Source organism: Tripterygium wilfordii, chromosome 19, assembly GCF_013401445.1.
Source record: "Tripterygium wilfordii isolate XIE 37 chromosome 19, ASM1340144v1, whole genome shotgun sequence".
NCBI lineage: Eukaryota > Viridiplantae > Streptophyta > Magnoliopsida > Celastrales > Celastraceae > Tripterygium > Tripterygium wilfordii.
The window spans coordinates 3,507,615-3,534,263 of NC_052250.1; the positions used below are offsets into that span (position 1 = coordinate 3,507,615).

The 26,649-nt window shown below is 37.3% G+C and overlaps 1 protein-coding gene across 1 annotated transcript; it reads right to left on the reverse strand.

The window, feature by feature from the left end:
* Positions 1–764: 764 nt before the first annotated feature.
* LOC119985976 (gamma-glutamyl hydrolase 2-like) lies at positions 765–25,552 on the reverse strand. Its single transcript, XM_038830484.1, has 11 exons — positions 25,431–25,552; positions 13,193–13,829; positions 12,811–12,897; positions 8,385–8,474; positions 7,717–7,811; positions 7,070–7,130; positions 3,438–3,527; positions 3,290–3,352; positions 2,065–2,153; positions 1,139–1,231; positions 765–1,048 (listed from the first exon to the last, which is right to left on the reverse strand). Exons 2-11 carry the CDS (start codon positions 13,550–13,552, stop codon positions 1,015–1,017), a joined length of 1,062 nt encoding a protein of 353 aa, XP_038686412.1. The 5' UTR covers positions 13,553–13,829; positions 25,431–25,552; the 3' UTR covers positions 765–1,014.
* Positions 25,553–26,649: the final 1,097 nt, after the last annotated feature.

A 26,649-nucleotide genomic window follows, 5' to 3' on the forward strand; every position in this document is an offset into this window, starting at 1 on the left:
ATAATGGCAAAACACGAGTTTAATGAGGTTCGATAAATTGCCTACATCCTGGGACGAAGTTAATGATAGTTTTACTAAACTGATCTTTCAAACCCCCGAAGAATGCTGAGGCAGGTACTCTGATGAGCCAACTGACTGGTATGACTTACAGTAGTGCTGATGGGGTTTCCATCTATTTTTCGGGGTTCGATAAGTTGTCTCTTTGTATTTTGAAAATTTTACAAGAGCTGTAATGAACCTACTCTTTTTTCACTTAAATGAACCTTCTGTTTGCCAAAAAGAGAGCTAAACTGATCTTTCAATCCAAATTTTGCTTCAAAATTAACCAACAAATTAAATTTTATCTCACTACATTTTTCTTTTGCAGAAATAATTGCAGGCCCTAGACTTTTAAGACTTAAAACTTAATTACACCTTTTTTTGCCCCTGACTGTCAACCAAACGAAGAGCCAACAACTAAAGAAAGCACTAGTAACAAGCTTCAGCTAAGAGGTCATAGGTTCAAACCCCCAAATCTAACTTGCTTGTTAAAAGTAAAAGCCCACTTTGGCCGGATGGCACAAGGGCATTCTCACTACCCTAAATTATGTTAAGAACTCAAAATTATGTTAAAAACCAGGTTCGGTACACGTCCATACACACATCCAACAAACTCATACCTTCCTAAACCAACCACACAAGCCCAGCCAATCAATAAATTACTCGCAACATAATATTTCGATCCTTCAACTGTCTGGACTAAATCTAATTTAGATTTGTAAGAGTGAGAACCAGCAGTCAGTAATAAAAGAGTATCTGTTGAGCTAATATGTAATCTTCGCAATACAGAACAACGTAAACATACACTTGGACTTGAAACAAGCTGCCTGGCGACTCCAAGCGTCGTTCACCATGAAACTGGTGAAACAGGGTTTACATTTTCAACAGTCTGGTAATCATACAACATCAAGTATACATTATAATTACATAAATAATTCATATAGGAATCACCTGTACAATATTCATCATCCAAACCTACGTAAAGATGTAAACTTCATCATATCCCCTCCTAAAGTAATGCAGAACAAGAAGAAAAATGAGTTAAACTTAGCTATTGAAGTGTCAAAACATAATAGTCTTATAGAACTTATGAGCTTACCCTGCCTTCCCACAATATGTTGGACTGTAATTATAGATGAGATTGTCCAGCACTTTTTGAACAGGTGGCCTATTCAAGGACTTCCGAGCTTGACTGAATGCATATAAACAACCAAAGTTAATTCTTTTTCTTTCTGATGTCCTCTTTGACTACTCTTAGCACAAACTACCATGTGACACGAGTAAAGAATTTTGTGATAAAAACCATTGAAAATAGCAAAAACAGGATAGCAATGCCTGGTGCTCTTTTTAGAGAGCATTTTAGGAATAAGTGGTCACAAATCCATTGAGAATCCATTCTTTTCTCAGAAGGGAACAATACCCATTCTCGATGATGACAAATAGACGGTGACAAATCCTGTCTATTTGTTGCTGTACCCTTGCATAATTGAGAAAACCGAAAGGAAAACTTTAGGGTTTTGGTTGCCAAATGTTTCACCCAATTGCATTTTCTTTTTGAAAGAATGCATAAATTTACTGAGAAAAGAAGGGAGCAAGTAGCTCTGATACAAAACGAGTATACAGGTAACAGAAGAAAAGAAGGACCCGCATTCAAAGTATAATTGTTAGACATTAAAACATTTTTCCACTAAGCAAATCAAAATTTCCAGTGACATCATTGAATTAGAAAACATTCCTGTACTTCGACATTAACATTTTTTTGAATGGTTCATTAGATATAACATAACAACTTATTTTACCCCGAGTCTTGTGAAGAGCTTCTGACTAGTTCAAAGCTGTCAATTGTAAGCATACCACTTGACATGTAAAAATTGAACTATAATCTTCTTCACTTATTGTAACATACATTCAAGACTAAATGATGCACACATATGAACAACAAGATTCTATTTCTAAGACATCAAGAAAAAAAAAACATATAGCACAATGTGATACAAAATTTATTCATCCTCATCAAGTGCTCACCTGATAAAGAAGTTAGCAGCTTGCTGTGTCACTTGAATGGCATCTTCAGAGTGTGGAATCATTGATGAGCCCCATTCAAAAGCATTTTTCTGCAAAGTATTTGATCAGTGACTACGATAATTGAAAAGGCCGTTATAAAAATCCAACAAGGTTCAGTAACTAAATAAAATACTAACAATCAAGCAGAAGTATATACTCATGTAACCGACCCCAAATTTTTGAAAATTTTTGGGATAAAAGCACAGGTGATGATGAATCAAGCAGAAACATAAATTTCATAGATAAAAATAAATAAGTATTATTCTTTATGCAATATTGGAATTAGATGAATTGTACAACATATCATGTTGCCAAACAAGGCATCAGTGAACCCTCCTGAGACATTAAGGTAAGGCTAAATTATACCGGAACATATTCAGCATCATTTTAGCTCTTTCAAAAACACGTGTAATGTATACAAATGGCCCTCTCAGCTACCTCCCCATCCCCCCAACAGAAAAAGAAAATGTAAAAAAAAAAAAAAAAACCAAAAATCCAGTGGTAGCAAAGAAAGCAACTTTACCATTGCTCTCAAGCTCAACTCCCCTCATGTTTGCTTGAGTATGTATATAGATAGAACACAAACACAAATTCACGGATAAAGGTATGATTCATGAAAGGTTTCTGCATATATGAGCATATGCAGATGCCATACTAATTATCAGCAATTCATGATAGTACACATGGATGTTGCCACTGATGCCATAAACAATTATCACATTGAATAACTCACTCCTTCAGGTTAGGGAATAAATAAATAAATTTCTTCCTTGCGTTTACTCCTAGTCATTGCATTTACATCTAGTCACACAACATCATGCTCCTAAATGAAATTTGGTCCAATTTGATAAAGTAAACATGATTTATGGGTTGTTATCCTTTTATCTTCATAATTACATAAATTAATAGAAGCAACGAGAAATCAACAGCCAGTACACAAGGCTCCCAGAGTGGTGGCCCAGTACACAATGGAGCCGTTGCCTGGGATGCAGTTATATGCAGCCTAATCCATTGTGGCAAAGAGAATGTGAAGGTTGCAGTGAAGCACAATTACCAAGGAAACAGTTTTCTTTCGGCGGCAAGAATATGTAACGGGAAAACAATGCTATATATCCAATAACCATAACCATTAGCCCAGTAAGATAATATATGCCTAAATAATTAAGGAAACATATAATGAGAATACCTCTGGATGAAATTGAAAAGCAGTAACAGGATAACTGTAAGCTTGTGCTGTGGAAACATAGACCTGCCACGAGATGATTATCAGAAAAACACCTAGAATTCTTCAAGCATACCGAATAATTATATAAAATCATTGCAGAATGTACTACCTTATTGCTGTCATCTGTGCTGGTGGTCAAAATCTTGAAAAATCTGGATAGGTCCTCATTCCCTTCTAGTCGTTCCGGTGAGATGCCATACTGTGACATTTACTAATCAGATATTCAAATAAAAGGTTTATTTTGTACTTTTAAGCATAGGTCAAATCATTTAGATAAACACAGCATCAATTTAAGACTCGTGTTCAAAACACAAGGGAAGAGATGTAGAATATATAACAAAAAGAAGTTATGTTATAATCTATGCACAACCAAGTTCAAGTTTTAAGAATACAGACACAAAAACGAATTTCAAGCTTTCAGCATGTTTCTGCATTCCATTCCTAAAGGATGAAAATACCCAACAGTCCTAGGGTACATAGTAAAGTAGACTAACAGATCCATACAACAAAAGGATAAAGAAAAAGTATACTCAAACCAGTGTTGTCACGAGGCGGCCGGGCGCACGCCTAAGCGCTCCAGGCGAGGCGAGGCGCACCCTAGGTGCCTCGCCTAGCCTCAATCGCCTGGCCTCAGCCAGGCGTGGCCTAGGTGCGCGCCTCAGACCAGGCGCAAGGCTGGTCAGGCGTGCGCCTAGGAGAAATAAGGTTAAGTGTGTTGTTTTTTGGGTTGTCGATGGTGAAGGGAAGGCTTGTAAGCAACGTTTGGTTTGTTCTCGAGGTTGAAGATGAAGTGAAGAAGACAGACTCTTTTTTTCCTTCTAAAATTAGTATTTATTTTATTTTTTTATGTGGATGTTGACTTTTTGTACAAAAGTAGACATGACACATATCAGAGCATAATTACTCTATTAGTCTATTTTCTCAGGTCTGTTCAATTTTCCTTAATTTATCATTATAAAATGGTTTGAATTTTTCAAGAAAAAGTAAAAAACACATAACAGGAGTGATTTATAATATAATTTACACTTACTAGTATATGTATGGTAATCCATTTATAATATAAATAAAATTACTTATATTACAATGAGCTAGATACCTTGTGCAGTCCAGGAATTTTAAGCTTTATCATATATTTATCATTTTTTTTTTAAATTGCGCCTAGCTTTGCTAGGGTGCGCGCCTAGGCGTGTGCCTTGCGCCTCGGGCATTTGATAGGTGGTGCGCCTTTGTGCGCCTCTTGCCTTTAACAACACTGACTCAAACACCATATAAATTCAGAGCCACTATCTGAAGTATGTGATGGTTCTACTCTGGAACATATTAAGTCTTTTCGACCTTGTATTATTTTGATGATAATTTATATTGAGTAGCTATCAGCCACATTTTGTTTAGGTTTATTAAAGCTTTCACTATATGTTTTGTTTCTCTTTGCTTGCATATTTGCTGATCATTAACTATGGTTAGTAGAGTGTTGTTAAAGGCGAGAGGCGCACAAAGGCGCACCACCTATCAAATGCCCGAGGCGCAAGGCGCGCGCCCGAGCAAAGCTAGGCGCAATTTTAAAAAAAAATGATAAATATATGATAAAGCTTAAAATTCCTGGACTGCACAAGGTATCTAGCTCATTGTAATATAAGTAACTTTATTTATATTATAAATGGATTACCATACATATACTAGTAAGTGTAAATTATAATATAAATCACTCCTGTTATGTGTTTTTACTTTTTCTTGAAAAATTCAAACCATTTTATAATGATAAATTAAGGAAAATTGAACAGACCTGAGAAAATAGACTAATAGAGTAATTATGCTCTGATATGTGTCATGTCTACTTTTGTACGAAAAGTCAACATCCACATAAAAAAATAAAATAAATACTAATTTTAAAAGAAAAAAAAGAGTCTGTCTTCTTCACTTCATCTTCAACCTCGAGAACAAACCAAACGTTGCTTACAAGCCTTCCCTTCACCATTGACAACCCAAAAAACAACACACTTAACCTTATTTCTCCTAGGCGCATGCCTGACCAGCCTTGCGCCTGGTCTGAGGCGCGCGCCTAGGCCACGCCTGGCTGAGGCCAGGCGATTGAGGCTAGGCGAGGCACCTAGGGTGCTCCTCGCCTCGCCTGGAGCGCCTAGGCGTGCGCCCGGCCGCCTCGTGACTACACTGGGTTAGTACAATTAGGAATTATGACGATATTTCTTAGGACTATCAATGAAATTTGTTATCTTAATAGCTTCATATTTTTTAGTTGAAATATTCGAGTTGACTACCAAAAACAGAGATACCAAGACACAAAGTGTGAGATGAGAGAAAAGGGTGTGTGTTTTATTCAAACTTATATCTCGCCCTTAAAAAAATTAGGACCACTAAGTCTAAAAATATGTACAACTTACATTAATAATAATAATTAATGGATTATCTTTTTAAAATTCAATAGAAGCATTAATGCATGATGCTAGGAGTCCCATGCATGATTGATAAAAATCTATGATATTTTCTTTTTCTTTAGTTCTTCAACAATTATCAACAAACTCAGATCTGATTTCTATTCATTTAAAAATTAAAACCTTAAAAGTCAAGCCAAAACCTTAAAACTCAGATCTGATTTCAATCATTGCCTCTTCACTAAAGCAATAGAAACAATAAACCCTTTAAGCACATTGTGGACTGCAAACAACGACTGAACTCTCAACAAACAACAAAAAAGAATCATAATTGCTGCTGTCCTATGTCAGCATTGGCTCCAAAGCCAGAATACAATCCCTAACCAATAGAACCACTTCCTATTTTAGAGTTTCGAATAGAAAGGAGTCACTAATAGAAACTGAAAAGGAGTCCGAAGTCTGAACCAGTACGAGTTTACAAAATGCTCTTTGGACATTTCATATGGGCATGCAAGAGTACAAATGTTAATTTTTATTCGAACAGGACCTTGACCCTACTTGGATTGAGTATAGAACTAACAGTCATCATTCATACATTAGCTTGCCTTCTAAAAACTGTGGAAGATCTGTCCTGTGTCTTAGACAAACTGACCCAGACTAACCAAGATTGTTAGATAAAGAAATGAATATCAAATACACAGGCTGACAAAGAATTTAGGCTTGTTAGCCAAATGGATGTCAAAAGGCAGAAACTCTATGGATATTCCACAACAAAGCTCCCTTAACTTTCATCTTTCTGGGGCTTTGCCTCCTTGATGGCATTCGTCCAAAAACTTAACTTCTGCACCATTTTTTTCTTCTACCCTTTTCATGTGGAAGTGAGTGATGGAAGAAAGGAAGACTGAAAAGGATGACTCAGATTTCACAGGCTAAACCGATTTACATTTCCAAAAGTAATGATATAATTTTTACGTGCTTACACCTTTCAAAAATTATTCTTGTGAGCTTTCACCATTCAAAAATCATTCCTATGTACCTATATTAAGTTATTGACCAATGCCAGTTTTTACGTCCATACCTCGAAGATTTCGATTGATGCATCATTACATATAATTCAATCAGCCAACCAGAGATGACAAAATAATGCAGACAATAAGATTTACGCAACATGTAAGAGCATGCCCTTGGCCAAACTACGACTTAACTGCTAATAGTCAAATACAGAACAAGCAGTTAGTAATTATTGATTTCAGAGTGAGCATGCAGATTATGCCATGGATAACAGCATGGAGGATACATGATAAGTTCTGACTGAATTTTAGCACACAACTAATCTCATTCAAGAACTCACGTGATGGTTCTGCATGACAAGACATTCTGTACTCAATTTTTTAAGCAATTCTGGAGGAAATCTGCCAAAAAAGGTTAATTAGTTCAAAGAAAATTCATCACAACAGATAAGCAGCCGTCCTTCAAGTCAAGCAAAAGACTTAAAACAGCAATGAAATAAGAAAAAAACTGTGATTAAACCCCAAAAGTGAGACCGCGTTTCAGCATGTAAACTACAGCCAAATAAAATCTCATATAGAACTACTGTTCACAATGTTATCTCATTCTATTTTACGGATGTCATGAGAGCATGTACATTAGCACTTGAAATTCAAATGATGATTTAACTTAGATTGTCAGCAGCCTTAATTCACCGGTTGATCCAAAAGTTTAATCACCATTTACTCTAGGTATAATTTCAAGAATCATAACTGAGAGGTTCTTTTTAACTAGGACAATATCTAGATCACACCTACCAAAGACCCTCTGCAAGTACCAGCTCTACGTAATGAAATTTCCTGTACAGAACGAATGCTTTGGCATAAATGAAACATCCAGCAAAGTGCAATATATACCAAAAAATTTCAATTTCCAAAGTACGAGAGAGAAACTAGAATATATATAGTTAAAATTAAATTCAGGTATATATTATCACTCGAAATTCTATACCTTTGAAACACAGTTCCTTGAATATTTACATTATCCACAAATTGTAGTGTAGAAGCCTCATTCGCTGCACTAAATGATTCCAGAATTTTATTGTCCTAGAGCCAAAGAAAATAAATTCACCATGATGATCAAGTCAAAACAAATTTACTGTAAAGGGGCTAAACTAATTTTATGAAACATAATCTTGAAGTTCAAATTAATGAACTCACAAAGGTTATAACAGAATTCAAAAGAGCAGATTAACATTTTCACGTCAGTGAATAATCAAGAGAAGGGAAAGCGATAGATTGCGGTTCATCATGAGTCATGAGTCATTGAGTTGTACTGCAAGTGCTTAAGAAATAGCGACGTACTATCTTAACTTCCTCTATCACATAAAGGAAACATTCAGCTCTTCTTATAGGGAAACACAACAAGAGAGCTAAAATCCTCGTCCCTTCAAAGTTTACATTGTCCTCAGAACCAATCGGGAAAAAATGAAAGGAAAAGAAAAGACCATTTTTCTCCAACAAAAAGCAGCAATGCAGCATTGGGTGAAAGAAACTGAAACAGAACCAATAGATAAATAAAGAAATTTTGAGCATTGTAATGACAATCACAATTGTGATTGTATAGATTGTAAAATTGTAGAAAAAAAATGTCATAATTAATGAAAAGAGAAAGAATACCTGGCTAATGATCATAGTTAAAAGTTCAAACCCTAGGCAGATGGCATATAATGGGAAATGATCTCCTGCATCATTCTTTTCCAAAATTTTCTGCAAAAAAACGTAAGAAATTGACTTGTTCAGGCATACAAATGAAACCTGCACTACAAGTTACATTGTTTATATAATTGGTCCAAAATCAATGACTATATTAGAGATATCCTATCAGACCATGAAAGTGCTCCTTGACATATTTTTCAATAACTGATGTGGTTATATATTATGAATTAATTTTCTAAGGTGGGAGAATCGACCCTTGCACCTCGTGCAAGTGATGAGGAGGAGGCCACCACTATATCACAAGAGCTCTTCAGCACTCCTGCACATTTATAATGATTTTTCTAAAAGTACCAAGGAAAACAGAGAATGGTTTCAGAAAAAGGATGTCATCCAAAAAAATCATTTTCTTATTGTGCATTACTAGAAAAGGATGGTGTTACCCAAATTAGAAAAGTTCATTTGGCTCAAATTAGTAGATAATAATAAGTTTTTATCTTTGTTGAGATTGTCTTCCTACTCAGGCAAATGCACATAAAATGAGCTTCACCTAAAAAGCTTTCAAACTCAAAATCTCTTAGTTTTTTAAAGTCCTTTAAAATTGTAACTAAGCAAATATAAAAGTGTTTCTAATCATTCAAAAGTACATTGAAACCTCTGCAACTTATTACCAAACAAGGCCTGCAATTAAGTAGATGAGAAATAATCAGCCTGAGACTTCTGAAGAGAATCAAGTTCTTAACAGACTCAAATTAACCACAATTGAAAAAAGCCAATTAAGTGATGCAACTCCAAAAACCACAAAAGAAGAAGAAACTTCAACCTCCATAATGTAATCAATCCTTCACCCTCCACGAAAGAGTAGAGGCAGGTGTGTGATATCAACAATTGGGACAAGATCATAGTTACCTTGCCAAACAACAACCTCAGTGCATTTCTAACTCATTTGATGCTCATTACAACTAGAATGCAACTATAAACTAGATTAAGAGTCATGTGACTAGAACATGTTGAATATAGCACCACTCGAAATATTATAATGAAAAATAGGATGAGATAATTGGAGAATAATATTGTAATCTACATCGATTCTTCCAAGGTGCAAATAATTCGACTCTGTCATGAAAGCCTCAAGTAGCTTTTCAAACAGATCTTCACAGTGTCTTCTCAGCTTGGCAATGTCAATCCACAAGCAATCTGCCTATGGCAGAACTCTTGCACAGTTTAAGTGACCGTTTGCTCGCCGTTGAAGACCAAACAGAGCCAATCACATCATCATTACCCTCCTAAGAGTATCTAACCCTATCAGCGGAAAAAAGGTAACATAGAAATCTCACAGGTTTGGTGGCTCACCATGAAACGAGGACAAGTCATCAAAGGAATGGAGGCATTATCAAGAAACTGTGAAACTGATTTTTCTTTTTTTATTATTGGATTTATCTTTGAGAAAGTGGAACTGCTCAACGTTAAAGGCATATAGGAACTTCCCCTACAGATTGGACCTCGGATACCAGCAATCATCCAGAAACCACAGGTATTACTAAAATTCCGCTAGACGGATTCAGACCCAACACCTATGAGTTTACGGAGGGTCTCAAAGAACTAGTCCACTGGCCTACCCTTGTTCGGGTAAGAAAATCTGGAATGGAATAGTCATTGATTTTAGAAGAAGATTTTCCTGTTGACCTATTAAACAAACTATCATGTTCTAATTGAGCCTAAGATCAATTGAAAATTGGTAATCTCTTCTCAGTAGGAGTCTATGACGAAGTTATTCAAGTTTAAGATCCCTGACTTTTATCAAGAACAAGTTGAATTTCAAAATAACTTATAAGCACATCTTCCACATTGTTGCCTACACAATTACACATAAACAACCAAAACTGGGTCCCAATTCAATGACGTATCAAATTAAGTTCCTTCATGTATCTTGATAGATTTAACCTTTATTTTGCCCCGAAATTTTCAACTTCATTTGGAGGATGGTCCACCTTCCAACCCATATTTGCATCCCTCTAAAGGTATAAAGTTATCTCATATTTGTCTTCCTTGACGGTGAGGTATGTTTTTCCATCATGTTGGTCTTTATTTCATTGTCAATGACAATCCAACTGGCACATCCCTAAGTAAACTACATCATCCCCGACCCCATGAATATGATTCTTCATAATGGATATTTCGCTAGACATTGAGGCTTATTCAACATGCAAACATGTGGCCCAGTAGTAAAGCTATATGGGTGCAACCTAGAGGACACATGTTCAAATCCTGGAAACAATCTCTACACATATTATGTGGGGTAAGGTCTCGTACACCATCTCTGTCCCTAACCACCTGCCCACTGCGATCGCCTTGGAGTTTTTAACCTTTTCACAGGCAAACATATGACCCAGTAGTAGAGTTGCAGGGGGTGCAACCTAGAAATCACAGGTTCAATTCCTAGAAGCAGCCTCTCCACATATTATGTGTGGGTAAACTCTACGTACATCCTGCATGTCCCCGACCCTACCCACTACGGGAGCCTTGTGCAAGGGAGTGGTTTACCTTTTATTGAGGTACTCAATTTGTAAATTCCCAAGCTAAGCTTCTCAAGAACTGTCTAAAAGACAATTCTCAATGCTTCGACCGTTAATGACACTTGAACACAACATTCCCCATATCATCAAGTAGTTATATCTTAGCCTCAATCATTCATCAATCGATGAGTTCTAATGAGGTACCATCACAATATACCAAAGTACCGTCTTATCAAAAGTTAGTATCTTTTTCTCCCAAAAGCTCTTTTTAGTAGATGCTTTCTCCTCACCAGGATTACTAAATTTCCATCTTTGTTTGATAATTAGAATTAGTAAATCTATCCTAATGACCTGACTGGTCTGATCTCAAAAAGTTGGATTTGGATGGTTCAGGACAAAGAATACCATTTGGTTGGTGACATGATTCCAAATTCAGTGGATACCTTGCCTCCTAGTTGAGTTCTTCAAATGGAAGTCAACTCACCTTGAACCATAGCTAAACTTATGGGTTGAGGACGCTGGTGCAGGATGGATTTAGGATTTCCGCCCACAAATAATTTTGGGCCATCTATGAAAAGGGAAATTAGGGTCTGCTGGTATTTCAAGTTCCAGATTTAGAAAACAGATCCGACAGTGAATAAAACTAGGGATGAAGGCTTTAAATCTGATTTGAAATGCAAACGGAAAAGGTTATGGGTGCTGTCATAAATCTCTAGAACTTAAGAGAACCAACAAGTAATTAAATTGAATGAAACATCATCAAGAAAGGATTAATGGCTTATCACATGCAATAAACTTTGTTTCTAAACCTACAAAGCTCCAAAAAAATGAAGAAACTATGGGACCAAAGAATGAAATAAAGGAAACAGGGAATAACAACTATATTAGCAACGGAAACTAAGAAATGAAAACCATGGACAGCAACAAACGATAACAGCAGCAGTAGAAAGAAAACAGAAAAATCTGAAAATTTACCTACAATAGAGAAAATGTAACCGTGGTAAAAGGAGAACAGAAAACATGACAGCAGTGCAAAGCAACAGCAGCAGTATGGCACAACCAAATAAAATAGCAACGAAAAGAAGTAAAATCAAAGAAGGAAAGTAAATGCCTAAACCTCATCATCAACAACCAAACTATAAACTGATCATTTCTTTCAAAAGTAATTTTTTGTTCTATGTTTCTATGTGCAGTTTCTTAGTACGCTTAATAAAGTTTCATTGCATGCCCAAAAAAAGAGATAACTGTCTTGATATATGAACTTCCTTCAAGCGGAAAAACCCTCTCAACCCTTTTAGTTTCCTGCCTCAAATTATAGACTCAAAAAAATATTTAAAAGAAACATCTTTCAGGGAACCAAAGAATTATGGAATGTGACATGATATTTTATGTTTCTTTTAGCATAGTCACATAATAATCAATTTCCTCCAATCTTCAAAATAAGCCATTATTAGAGCTGAAAGTTTGAATTTTTTCCATTTTTTGTTTACTTTTCTATAAACTAAATAATACTGCATGTAGCAGATATAAATAAAGATATCATGCCACTTATCTCAACATGTCAGATAATTACGCTGTCTCAATTGCTTGGCACTGAATGGCTCGACAGATCAGGGAGGCAAGGTTGAAATACATAGGATTGTTATCATTTTGGAGACAACCCATTTGGCAACTAAAACTACCTCATCTCGTTGAAAAAATATATGGAGAACTTGTTTTCCAGACTTTAACAGAAGATTGTTTTGATGACTGTGGTTATCTTACCAGCAGCAAAATTAAACATTATGATGCTGCAAACCAATTCTCAAGCATTAATCACAGCAAAATAATGCAGGTAAAATACATTTAGACAATAACAGAGAAAACATGCCTACCTTAAAAATTCGCTTCACAATGTCAAAGTATAAACCACTTTTTGCCCATCCCCCAGTAAAAAGCACTCCATTTACCAGATTGAGCTTCTGCAATGCAAATGCATAGAAACCAAACGATGGAATGAAAGCCATAACTTCAAGCCATGTGTTAGTTACACTAAAAAATGCAAAATCATTCAGCTGTTGAACAAATTTTACAGGGTTTTCATGGTAATCACAGCTTTAACCTGATGACTGTTTGAAGATAGTATCCATGAGTCAATATTTCAAAAACATTGTGATGGTCTCCATAGACGTATACGTTTTCGAATTCTCACTTTTCCAGTACTAACACAATCCAATTCAAAACTATGGAACAATTCACCACGACAATTCAATCTACCTGGAAAAGAATATCTTCAGGCTCGTTGTAAATCAGCGGAATAACACGAGCTCCAGCGGACTCAACGAACTTCACGTAAGACGCCGCGATATACGAAGCATTGGTGGCATTTCTAAGCCTGCCGGAGGCACCGTCACCAGGATGACTCACGATCCCGATCACCGGTCGGAAATTGAGCTTAGGATCCGGCGCCGGGCAACTCGGAACCACGGACAAAGCAGTAGGCTCAGACTCTGAGTCATGGAGGATTTGACTCGGCAAACGAATAGTAGAAGGTTTAGCAGCAGCTGCTGCTGTGTTGGGCAAGCTTAGCTCCTTCGAGAGAGTGATCAAGAGAGGGATCCAGACGTAATTCCACATATCCGACGACGAGGAGGAGCTTTGAGAGGAGAGTGAAACAGGGTGGCTTTGGACGCGATCAGATACAATCTGCTCGGAGCCGTAGGAGGAATTAGAGAGTCAGCGAGAGGGCATCAGGAAAGCAGCGGAAGTTTAAGAATTGCGATTTGTTGAAAGAGTGTACAGTGAAGGAGACAGAGTGACTGATTTGGCGGGATCTGTATGGAGAGATGGTTTTGGGTTTTGGATGAGAATTTGGGATTGGCACCAGATTTTTTCCTTTTTGTTGGATTGGTACCTGATGTGGAGTTTAGTACCCGCTAAAAGTATAGCGATTTCAAACCCAAATTATACTCGCAAGTGCACGAATCAATTGTAGTATAGAAGTGGCAAATACGAGTGTCGTACCCACAGGGACTGACTATTAAATATCTGCAATTCCAACTCTTGTAATTATCAATGGAAACAAAATAAATAAGGATTAACGCAAATAAACAAACACTAGGGATCCGAATTCACCAACTCTATTATATTTAAATTATTTAGCCGACAATTATCATTTCATTCATGCATGTCAAAGATCAAGTCCCCTAATTTATGTAATAGTCATGGGCATTTGACTTACCACGTCTATTCCCAATTGCAACCATCCATGGGCATTTGGATTGGCTAGGACAATCAAGAATGCATTAGGATTTATGGTAACTTATGTAGCGATCACAAAGATCCTAGCATATGGCATTTATGTCTAGGTAACTCCGGTATTAATTGCAAGAAGCTGGTCTCAAATTGGACATGGGCATTTGCCTCAATTTGCATCATGGTAATCAAACCTAGATGGTAGCTAAGCATCAAGATTTAATTATCAATAAAGAATAGCTAATTAACACTTGACATAGCATAAATAAACTAATAATTAATCAAACCAAATTTATTTAGATACAATAGAGTGGATCCATCATCACCCTAGTAAGAGGATTAGTTCCTCATACTAGATTTACACAACCAACAATTGATCTCATAAAATTCTAGAAAGAATATGTGAGAAAATTGTTGTAAAAGAGAAAATAAAACTCAGGAACTCACTCCTTGGTTTTCGTCCTCCTCTTGCCTCTTTCTCCCCTCCTTTAATGTTGTCTTGTATTCCTTCCTCTCCTTTCTCCCCCCCTCCCTCCTTTCTCTAGCTCTCTATTTATAGGAAATTAGGAGCTATCCATCCATTGAGAATTTTCAAACCAAAAATGTTGAATGGCCAAATATGTCAAAGGAAGGGATGTCACCACCATTGAAAAATAGTGTTGCACATGACCAATTTGTACTATAAAAATGATGGTGATGCAGGGAATGATGTCAAGAGAGATATACATATATGTGTATATATGTATAGGTGGAAATGGTAATGGTTTTGACAAATCATGTGGTGGGCTTTCAAATGATAATCAAAGAAATGGGTCAAGATGGTAGTGGACACAAGCAAATGGGCTCTTCACGAAATGTGCCAGCAAATGTTGAACATGGGTTGGTATGAATTGGGCCTGAAAATATAAAAACAAATATAAAGTGAGTGAGAATGATATTTGCATTTTAATGGTGTAATACTCACTTTAAGCCTTAATTATCTAACAAATGCCTTAATAATTCATTATTAAAATTGTACATTTTTGGCACTTATCACAACCCCCAACCAGCTTATTGCTAGCCCCTAGCAATTCAAGCGTTCAGAAGATTCATGCCATATATGCAAATAATCCAATTATCTCGTTAGTATGAATATATTCAAAAATCCACCAACCACTATCACTAGAACAAATCATTCTGACTAAATCTCATACCACTCATTCTATCTTAGCGTGATGTGTAGTGCGTAGCGAATTTAACATAAATACGTGGCTTTAATTTAATCTTAACACAAACATTGCAATATCACAAGAATCATCAGACTCAATGAATAATCAAGGGATTTTATTTATCGACTCTTCATTTTCTTTTTTTATTATTATTTTATTATTATTTTTTATATATATATACATAATATTTTTATGTGCCTTGTGCAATGCTCAGTCTCATTAAGCTTTCTAAATGACCCTTGTAACAAGCGTTCAACCAATGACTCTCAATCCAGTTGGCTCAGGGCATTAGGTGTAAAGACACCCCAACGGGTTTAATAACTCGAGTCAAAAAGGCTACAAAACTTCACTTGTCACATAGGTTGATGTCTTGATTTTTCTACCTTTTTACGCGAACACTCACTGCTTACTGAGGCAAGAGGCCCGGTTACTCAGCAGAAAAACTTATAGACACTACCGTTTTTTTTTTTTTTTTTTTTTTTTTTTTAAAATTTTTATAGATATATACATGTATCCCAAGATATTAATATTCAAAGAATTCCAATTCAACTCAAGAAAATCACAATATTCATAATTAATCTTAAATATCATACCCCGCAAATATGTAATTCTGTGCAATTGATTAAATTATTAAATAGAATAGGTGAGACAAAACTAAAGTCAGAAAAATCCACAAGTGATTATGGGTTTTCAACTCAAATTATTATCCACACTTTAGAGATATTCAGACCATTTCAGAAATATGGTAGAAACATGACTTCCAAATCACAAAAAAATATATTTTTTTTTAAAAAATAATAATAAAAAAATACGTAACTACACAACATAGACATATCGCAAACAAACGGTTCTAAGACTCAATATTCACAAAGCACCGTAAACAAACGGAATTTGTCTCAACACCAGGATCCTTGAGACTGGATGCTGGGTTACTATCAACCTAACTAAAGAGATGTACCCCGTAGCAAAGGGTAAAAGGCTAACAAGGCCTTACAATAGGTTGTCATTCTCTAAGAGTTTCTGGTCGGCTCAATGGAACCCAAGCCAAGGTCAACAGTCCTTTGTATCTCCACTTTGGGGCTTTACAATTATGGACATTTCGTCCAGTCCATGCTTAGGACTCCCAAATACCTTATCGGTGGTTGTTTCCTGGACAAACTACTAATTACTTAGCTGGTTGAGTTGGCATCCCTCCAAGAGATCAACTACAAGTGTTTCAAGCTTGCACCTAAGGTAGCACAACACTTGCCTCCTCTAGCTACATTTTTTTTTTTTTAAATCTAACAATCATTTCCTCCCCCACTTTAAATTTCGCATTGTCCTCAATGGGAAAGGAAAAAAAAAAAAAAAAAAAAAAACTAAATATGAAAATGAAATATGATAAACTGTGGTTCAGAGAAATACAACCTGATGCAAAAAATTTGGATCATTGGATTGCTATGTTTTCAATGCCGTATCATATCCATGAGCACGGTCAACATGTGCTCCAGCCTCTGTTGTCCAGCCTCTAATGTTTGTAGCCCCATCTCGAGCCGGGCTATCGCTACACTCACGCGATCTGGTTGTTGAGGCACTGCAACTGCTGAGGAGGACTCGTCAGATGATGATGTTAAGGGTTCTTCCTGGGGCTGCTTCTTTCTAGAAGAAGATGTTTGCAAACGGTGAACGCTTTGACGCCATGTCGTTTTTTTTAGCATGGTGACCTGATATCCCGAAGATGCCTGAGGCAAAGGAGGTCGAATGCTTTTGTACGAAAGCAACCTTGTGATAAGCCGTGGGAAAAATAACTTTCCTGCCTTTGTTGGCTTCTTCTCGACGAAAGATTTGGCTGTGAAAATTATGGCCAGATAGATCTTCCCAATGTCAAACCAATACCCTTTATACATAGAGTATAAAACTGACAAGAATTTTCCCCGTCGTTCTTGCTCATGGCCAATAGGACACAGATTTTTCCGGATAGCATCATCCAACAACCACATCTTTGGTGGCAAGTAGGCTCGGCGTGTAGCATTGGTGTGTTTATTCCTCTTTCCGCTACACATATCATCAATCATTTCCTGCTTTGATGCAAAGATCGGTTGTCGAAATCCAATGGTCGTATCATATGCTGGTGGATACCCTAAGCAGCAACACAGATCTGTTGTTGTGAAGTGAACAGTCAAACCAGCTATAGCGACCTGGTAAACAGGTTGATTCCCAGTCCGTTCACTTCGTGGTAGCTCGATGAGAGTGTGATAGAAAGAACGAATGATTTGAGGATACACTAGTAAATTATCTTCTGGATCTGGATCTACGAGGAACAACAAGGAATGCTCCCTCAGGTAGTGCATCGCCCATCTGTTGATGACGTCTCGCTGTATCTTTTCATCAATTCTACACTCAGGAATGATTTCAGCTTCATTGAATAATGCAAACCTGGACTGGGATTTTGATAAGATAGTGCGTGGGCGTCTCGGCATATTTTCTGATCTTTTCTAGAGAGAGGAAAAAAAACACACTCCAAGAAAAAAAAAATTGATTTGAGAATAATAAAGAAAAACGTACTACAAGTATGGAAGAAATTTGGGGTGCCTGTCACATCACCAGTCTATTTACCATCACGCTCCGCTGTTCAGTTCAATGCTCGATGAAGACCAAAATACTTTTGTTTTCAAATAAATAATAATAATATAAAAAAAAAAAAAAAACAAAAATAAGACAGAAATATGGGTTGCCTCCCATAAGCGCTGTATTTATCGTCTGGGCAAGACGAAGTGTTCCCAACACTCAATTACCTGGGTCTTGGAGTGTAATGCTGGACACTGTTGTGTCATAATTAACTTCCAAATAAGGTTTGAGGCGATGACCGTTAACCTTGAATTCATTTCCCGTCTCCAAGTTTTTAATGTCAACAGCTCCATGGGGATATGCTCGAACAACTTGAAATGGGCCATACCATCTTGAACGTAACTTCCCTGGAAAAAGTTTTAGACGAGAGTTAAACAAAAGTACCATTTGACCAGGAAAAAATTCTTTCATTGTGATGCGCTGATCATGATATCTTTTTGTCTTTTCCTTATAAATCCTCGCATTTTCGTATGCCTCGTCACGTAGCTCGGTAAGTTCATTGAGCTGCAGTTTCCTCTTCTCACCAGTTGCATCGTAATCAAAATTCAACCTTTTTATTGCCCAGAATGCCTTATGCTCAAGCTCTACAGGAAGATGACAAGCCTTGCCGAAAATCAAACGATACGGAGACATGCCAATTGGAGTTTTATATGCAGTGCGATATGCCCAAAGAGCATCATTCAATTTTATACTCCAATCAGTTCTTTTGATATTCACAGTCTTCTCCAAAATTCGTTTAATTTCTCGGTTAGAAATCTCTGCTTGTCCATTGGTTTGAGGATGATAAGCAGTGGCAATCTTATGCGTGATATTGTACTTGGCAAGAAGTGTAGACACACTCCTGTTCAGAAAATGCTTCCCTTCATCACTGATTATAGCACGAGGAGTGCCATATCTTGGAAATATTACACCTTGAAGTAACCGGATTACCACCTCACTTTTGTTGGTTGGGCTTGCAACAGCTTCAACCCACTTGGACACGTAATCTACTGCCACTAGTATATATTCATTCCCGTGAGACTTGGGAAATGGCCCCATGAAATCTATTCCCCAAACATCAAAGATTTCAACCACCAAAATATTGTTGAGTGGCATTTCATTCCTGCGATAAATGTTGCCAAGTTTCTGACAATTTTCACAGGTAGAGCAGAAAATGTGGACATCCTTGTGAAGAGTTGGCCAATAGAACCCTGATTGTAAAATCTTTGCAGAAGTTCTCTGGGTACCAAAGTGACCACCACAAGCGAATGTATGACAGAATTGTAGAATACTCTGTTGTTCTTGTTGTGGCACACACCTTCGAATGATTTGATCAGCACAATGCTTGTATAAATAAGGCTCATCCCAAAAATAATGCTTGGCTGTGGAGAAAAATTTCTTCCGTTGTTGGTGAGTCCAGTTTTTGGGAATAACACCTTTTGCAAGGTAATTGGCAATATCAGCATACCAAGGTGTCTCAATTTGTACGGAGAAAAGTTGTTCATCAGGAAAAGTTTCATTCAATGGAAGCTCCGTCTTCTCACCATCGTTTGTTTGAACAATACGAGAAAGATGATCTGCCACAACATTTTCTGCTCCTTTTTTATCTCTTATCTCCAAATCAAATTCTTGGAGCAATAACACCCAGCGAATCAATCTCGGCTTTGAATCTTTTTTAGACAACAAATATTTGAGGGCCACATGATCGCTATAGACAATCACCTTAGATCCAATCAGGTATGATCGGAATTTTTCCAATGCAAAAACTACAGCCAACAATTCTTTTTCTGTTGTTGAGTAATTAAGTTGGGCATCATTGAGAGTACGACTTGCATAGTAAATGACATGTGGTAGCTTGTCAACTCTTTGCCCCAAAACCGTTCCAATTGCATAGTCACTGGCATCACACATGAGCTCAAATGGTAAACTCCAATCTGGTGCCATCATGATAGGTGCAGATGTAAGTAATTGCTTCAATTTGCGGAATGCTTGCAAACACTCATCATCAAAGTGGAAAGTGGCATCCTTGGATAGCAAATTGCACAATGGCCTGGAAATCTTCGAAAAGTCTTTGATGAAACGACGATAGAACCCTGCATGTCCGAGAAAAGATCGCACACCTCGTACAGAATTCGGAGGTGGCAATCTAGAAATAACTTCGATTTTTGCTTTGTCAACGGCAATCCCTTTCTCGGAAATAAGATGACCAAGAACAATACCTTCGTGAACCATAAAATGGCATTTCTCCCAATTAAGCACCAAATTAGTCTTCTGGCATCTCTCCAGAACCAAGGCAAGATTGCACAAGCAAGTATCAAAAGATGATCCGAACACGGAGAAATCATCCATAAATACTTCAATAATGTGGCCCACCATGTCAGAAAATATACTTGTCATGCACCGTTGAAAAGTAGCTGGTGCATTGCAAAGCCCAAATGGCATTCTTCTATATGCAAATGTCCCAAAAGGACATGTGAAAGTTGTTTTCTCTTGATCCTCTGGTGCGATCACAATTTGATTATAGCCAGAGTAGCCATCAAGAAAACAATAATGGGAATGGCCCGCCAGTCTTTCTAGCACCTGATCTAGAAATGGTAAGGGAAAGTGATCCTTTCTTGTGGCAGAATTCAGCTTTCGATAATCAATACAAACACGTCACCCTGTCTGTTTTCTTGTTGGGATGAGCTCATTGTTCTCATTAGTAATTACCGTGATTCCAGATTTCTTGGGAACCACTTGAACAGGACTGACCCATTGGCTATCAGAAATAGGATAGATGACTCCTACATCCAACAACTTCAATATTTCAGATCGAACTACCTCCTTCATCGATGGATTGAGACGTCTTTGTGCTTCACGTGAGGATTTTGAATCTTCTTCCAGTAAAATTCGGTGCATACACATAGTGGGACTTATGCCTTTGATGTCAGCAATGGACCACCCAATGACACTTTTGTATTGTCGTAGCACCCTCAAGAGACTTTCTTCCTGGGGCTCAGTAAGGTTAGCAGCGACAATGACAGGTAATGCCTCTTTAGCACCAAGATAAGCATATTTCAAATGATCTGGAAGTTGCTTCAACTCTAGCTTTGGTGGAGATTCAATAGAACGAACCACTTTCGGAAGTGAAGGACCGAGAGCTTCAAATGTGCGAATCCACCTCTGATTCACTGGTTGTTGTGCCTGAAAATATGCACAAAATTCTGTAACTTCACCATCGTCTTCAACTTGCAGTTCAGGAAACGCAAGACAAGTTGCCAAATGGTCAATAGATTGATGCTCCAAAAATGAATCATAAATTAAGCCATCAACAGCTTCAATGCTAAAACACTCCCCTGTATCAGAAGGGTGTCTAGTAGCTTCAAATAGATTAAATTCCACCGTTTGTCCTTGTACAGTCATGGACAAGCAACCCTTTTGTACATCCACAATAGTTCCTGCAGTGGCTAAGAAAGGCCTCCCCAGAATAATTGGTATGTTTCTGTCTTCCTCCATATCAAGGATAATAAAATCTGCTGGAAGGAGAAATGTATCAACTTTGACAAGAACATCTTCTATGATACCACGTGGAAATTTTATTGACCGATCTGCCAATTGCAAAGTGATTGAAGTTGGTTGTAATTCCTTTTCGAGACCAAGTTGCACAAAAACTGAATATGGCATCAGATTGATGCTAGCACCCAGGTCTAGAAAAGCTTTCTCGAAAGAGACTTGCCCAATAGTACAAGGGATAGTGAAACTTCCCGGATCCTTTAGCTTTGGTGGTAGCTTCTTGTTTAGAACGGCACTGCATTGTTCAGACAACATAATCTTCTCATATGGTGCCAGTTTCTTCTTTCTGGTGCAGACATCTTTGAGAAATTTTGCATATGGAGGAATTTGTTGAATCGCGTCAAGAAGCGGAATGTTTATCTCAACTTTTCTGAATATATCCATCATTCGCCGCATCTGGTCAGTCTTCTTCTCATTCACCAACCGGCTAGGAAAAGGCACATGAGACTCATTCATTTTATGCTTTGATAAGTCAATTGGCTTGGGCTGAATTTCATCATTAGGCTTTTTGGCCTTTTCACCATCGTTCTCTAAAAATCCCACAGTTGTTCCGCGTCTGGTGGTAATAGCATTGATTTGTTCCTTGCCTTTTGGATTGACTTCTGGTTGACTCGGTAATCTGCCCAGCTCCCTTTCACTTAGTCGCTCAGCAATTTGACCAACTTGAACTTCTAGTTTTTGAATAGATCCATGTATGTTGCTGAATTGTTGGTCGTACCTGTTGTTTTGCTCCGTCGTTTTCTGAATAAAATTGTTGGTGTTGAGAGCTAGAAGAGCCATTTGCTCCTCCAAAGAAAGCTTCTTTGGTTCAGTAGGGACTTGTTGTGTCATCTTCTGATTGTATTGCTTACTCTGGCCTTGTCCTCCCCAACTGAAATTTGGGTGATTTCTCCATCCTGGATTGTATGTATTTGAAAATGGATTGTTGTTGGGATGGAAGCCACCTTGTCCCACATAATTGGTATGTTCTTGTTCAGAGTTAGAAGACATAGGACATGTTTTTGTGGTGTGGTTAGATTGAGAACAAATGGCACACATCTCAACTTGGGTTGCTTGTTGGGAAGATGAAATTGCTTTCATTAACATGTCAATCTTCTTCTCCATGGCTTGCAACTGAGGTTGGTTTTCTACTCTGGTGTGGACTTCATATACACCTTTTGGAAGCTTTACCCCTTGTTTTACTCTAGATGAAAATTGTTGAGAATTTTCACTTAAAGTTTCAAATAAGTCAAAAGCTTCTTCACTGCTTTTCTCCATTAATATGCCTCCACAAGCTGAGTCTACGATGCTTGTGTTTGTTGCGTCGAGTCCTTCATAAAAAGCTTGAACTTGATCATCTTGTGACAAGTTGTGGTGTGGACATTTTAGCAGTAGCTGTTTAAAGTTATCCCAAGCTTCATAAAATAAGTCCCCATCTTTTTGCTGCCATGTTTGAATTTCCCTTCTTAATTGCTTCGTCTTCTGGGCGGGGAAAAATTTCTTCAAGAATTTTGTTGCCATTTGCTCCCATGTAGTGATCGATCATGGGGTCAAAGAGTTGAACCACAGTTTCGCATTGTCTTTGAGAGAAAATGGAAACAACATAAGTCGTACTTCTTCTGACGTCAAGCCCTGAACAGATTGTGTCTTACAGAGTTCAAAGAATTCTCTGATGTGTAGGTAAGGGTCATCAAATGTTGTGCCTCGGAAATGTGGGACTGCATTGAGTAGAACTGGAGAGAATGTGGCATTGCCTTGGACATTGGGTTGAAATGCTATGCTGGATGGCTGCTCCATATTCTGAGGTATGAATGAATTCTTCATTGGCCTCCGAGCAGGTTCATTGATTGGTGGATTTGCAATTCCAACAATAGCATTTTCAGGATTCTCTTCTGTCATTTTTCCTCTTACTTCTCTTCTCAGTTGTGCAAGAGTTTGTTCAATCTCTGGATTGTATTTAAAAAGATTTGAACTTTGAGATCGACGTCCTTGCATAAAAGAAAATGTCAGCAATAATAATCCTTCTTTTTTTTCTTTTTTTTTTTAACAAAATTAAAAGAGTGAATATGCACAAAATAAGAAATTAATATAAAAAACAATAAAATGGGGCATAAAGGCCAACCATAAGTATTAACAGAAATAAAAAGTTATATTAGGCGGCTCAGCCGACCACATAAGCATATATATATATAAAGGTGGGGCAGTGTAAAGCCAACCACAAATATAAATAATACTGTAAATGAAATAAATAAATAAACGTTACTGTTAGTGGCAGAAATTTAAATGTTAGTAAGTTAGTAAGTGTTAGTGACAGTTATTATAAACAGATATAGGCGGTAGCAGTAGAACCAGCCAATAATATATAGTTAGATGGGGCGGTTAAGCCATTCATAAAAAAAAAAAAAAAAAACCGAAAAACCTTCCATTAAGGAGGTGTAGGATACTAATATTATAATATATATATATATATATATATATATATATATATATATATATATATACAAGAGTTAGATAACAATATATTAAATCAGTCCCCGGCAACGGCGCCAAAAACTTGATGTGGAGTTTAGTACCCGCTAAAAGTATAGCGATTTCAAACCCAAATTATACTCGCAAGTGCACGAATCAATTGTAGTATAGAAGTGGCAAATACGAGTGTCGTACCCACAGGGACTGACTATTAAATATCTGCAATTCCAACTCTTGTAATTATCAATGGAAACAAAATAAATAAGGATTAACGCAAATAAACAAACACTAGGGATCCGAATTCACCAACTCTATTGTATTTAAATTATTTAGCCGACAATTATCATTTCATTCATGCATGTCAAAGATCAAGTCCCCTAATTTATGTAATAGTCATGGGCATTTGACTTACCACGTCTATTCCCAATTGCAACCATCCATGGGCATTTGGATTGGCTAGGACAATCAAGAGTGCATTAGGATTTATGGTAACTTATGTAGCGATCACAAAGATCCTAGCATATAGCATTTATGTCTAGGTAACTCCGGTATTAATTGCAAGAAGCTGGTCTCAAATTGGACATGGGCATTTGCCTCAATTTGCATCATGGTAATCAAACCTAGATGGTAGCTAAGCATCAAGATTTAATTATCAATAAAGAATAGCTAATTAACACTTGACATAGCATAAATAAACTAATAATTAATCAAACCAAATTTATTTAGATACAATAGAGTGGATCCATCATCACCCTAGTAAGAGGATTAGTTCCTCATACTAGATTTACACAACCAACAATTGATCTCATAAAATTCTAGAAAGAATATGTGAGAAAATTGTTGTAAAAGAGAAAATAAAACTCAAGAACTCACTCATTGGTTTTTGTCCTCCTCTTGCCTCTTTCTCCCCTCCTTTAATGTTGTCTTGTATTCCTTCCTCTCCTTTCTCCCCCCCCTCCCTCCTTTCTCTAGCTCTCTATTTATAGGAAATTAGGAGCTATCCATCCATTGAGAATTTTCAAACCAAAAATGTTGAATGGCCAAATATGTCAAAGGAAGGGATGTCACCACCATTGAAAAATAGTGTTGCACATGACCAATTTGTACTATAAAAATGATGGTGATGCAGGGAATGATGTCAAGAGAGATATACATATATGTGTATATATGTATAGGTGGAAATGGTAATGGTTTTGACAAATCATGTGGTGGGCTTTCAAATGATAATCAAAGAAATGGGTCAAGATGGCAGTGGACACAAGCAAATGGGCTCTTCACGAAATGTGCCAGCAAATGTTGAACATGGGTTGGTATGAATTGGGCCTGAAAATATAAAAACAAATATAAAGTGAGTGAGAATGATATTTGCATTTTAATGGTGTAATACTCACTTTAAGCTTTAATTATCTAACAAATGCCTTAATAATTCATTATTAAAAGTGTACATTTTTTGCACTTATCAGTACCTGACGATTCCAGAACTGCTATAAAACAAAAACAGTAAACCCCACTAACCATTTCACTTAAACATTAAACATTTTTACAGTCAAAGGAATGTCGTTATTGAGAATGAATGATCAATAGCCTTTCTTCTCAGGGACGCTCTCAACCGTCTCATGAGGGATTGACGAGTCTCTTTTACTGAGAGTTAAAGTTAGTCCCTTTTCCTTGGTTGTGATGGAAGATCTTACAACGAAATGGAGTAAAATTTCTTTAACAGTAGAGGAGGGAGAAGCCATCTGTATACCAGATCTAGACCCCAATGTCAACAGATCCGTCTCCGATTGCAACATTGTGGGTAAGATTATGATGGATCGAAGTGTCAGCAAAACTATTGTCCGTGACATGTAGCAAAAACTATGGGGAACATCTGGAAAATTTCGAGCCTCCCTTCGTTTATGGAGTTAAGGCACAATACCTTCATTATCACTTTATGCAATGTCCGTGATGCAAAGCGAATATTGGCAAGTCGATCGTGGTCTTTCGATCACCATCTCTTTGTGCTGAAAGAGATTGATACGTCCATTCCGGTTAACGATACGACTTTTGATACAGAAGTCTTTTGGGTTCAAATCCATAACCTTCCTTTAATGGCAATGACTGCTAATGTTGGTAAGTAGATTGGGTCTTCCATGGGTGAATTAGTAAAGGTGGATGTGAATAACGAAGGGTTGGCGTAGGGCTTATACCTCTGAGTTCATGTTCGTATCCAATTGACGAGTCCGCTGATGAGAGGAAAGATTTTGAAACTGCCACAGAAGAATTTTATGTTGGGTTTTCAATACGAGAACCTGCCTCGTTTATGCTTCAAGTGTGGGAGAATTAAACACTTGTAGGGGATGCCCAATTGGGTCGGATGGTCGTCTTCATCGTAACAAAAACGAGGATGAGTACGAGCCTTGGTTGAGCGCTTCTCTACCTAATAGAAAGTTTGAAATATATAATATCCAAAAATCTTCTCACTCTGGTTCTACTGGTTTCTAAGCTGAAGACTCTACCAGTTATCATGAGGATTCAGGAGAGGAAGAAGAAGTAGGGGGAAGTAAGGGAGGTGGGAAGGTTTTGAAGGAAGTATTAGCCATTGAGGGTGGGGTAATTTTTGGTTCTTTGGAAGACCCGATTAAGGGAAAGCAAGTGAGACAAGTTTATGAGGAGCCTGGTATGGAGGGGGAGTCGGCCAATCTG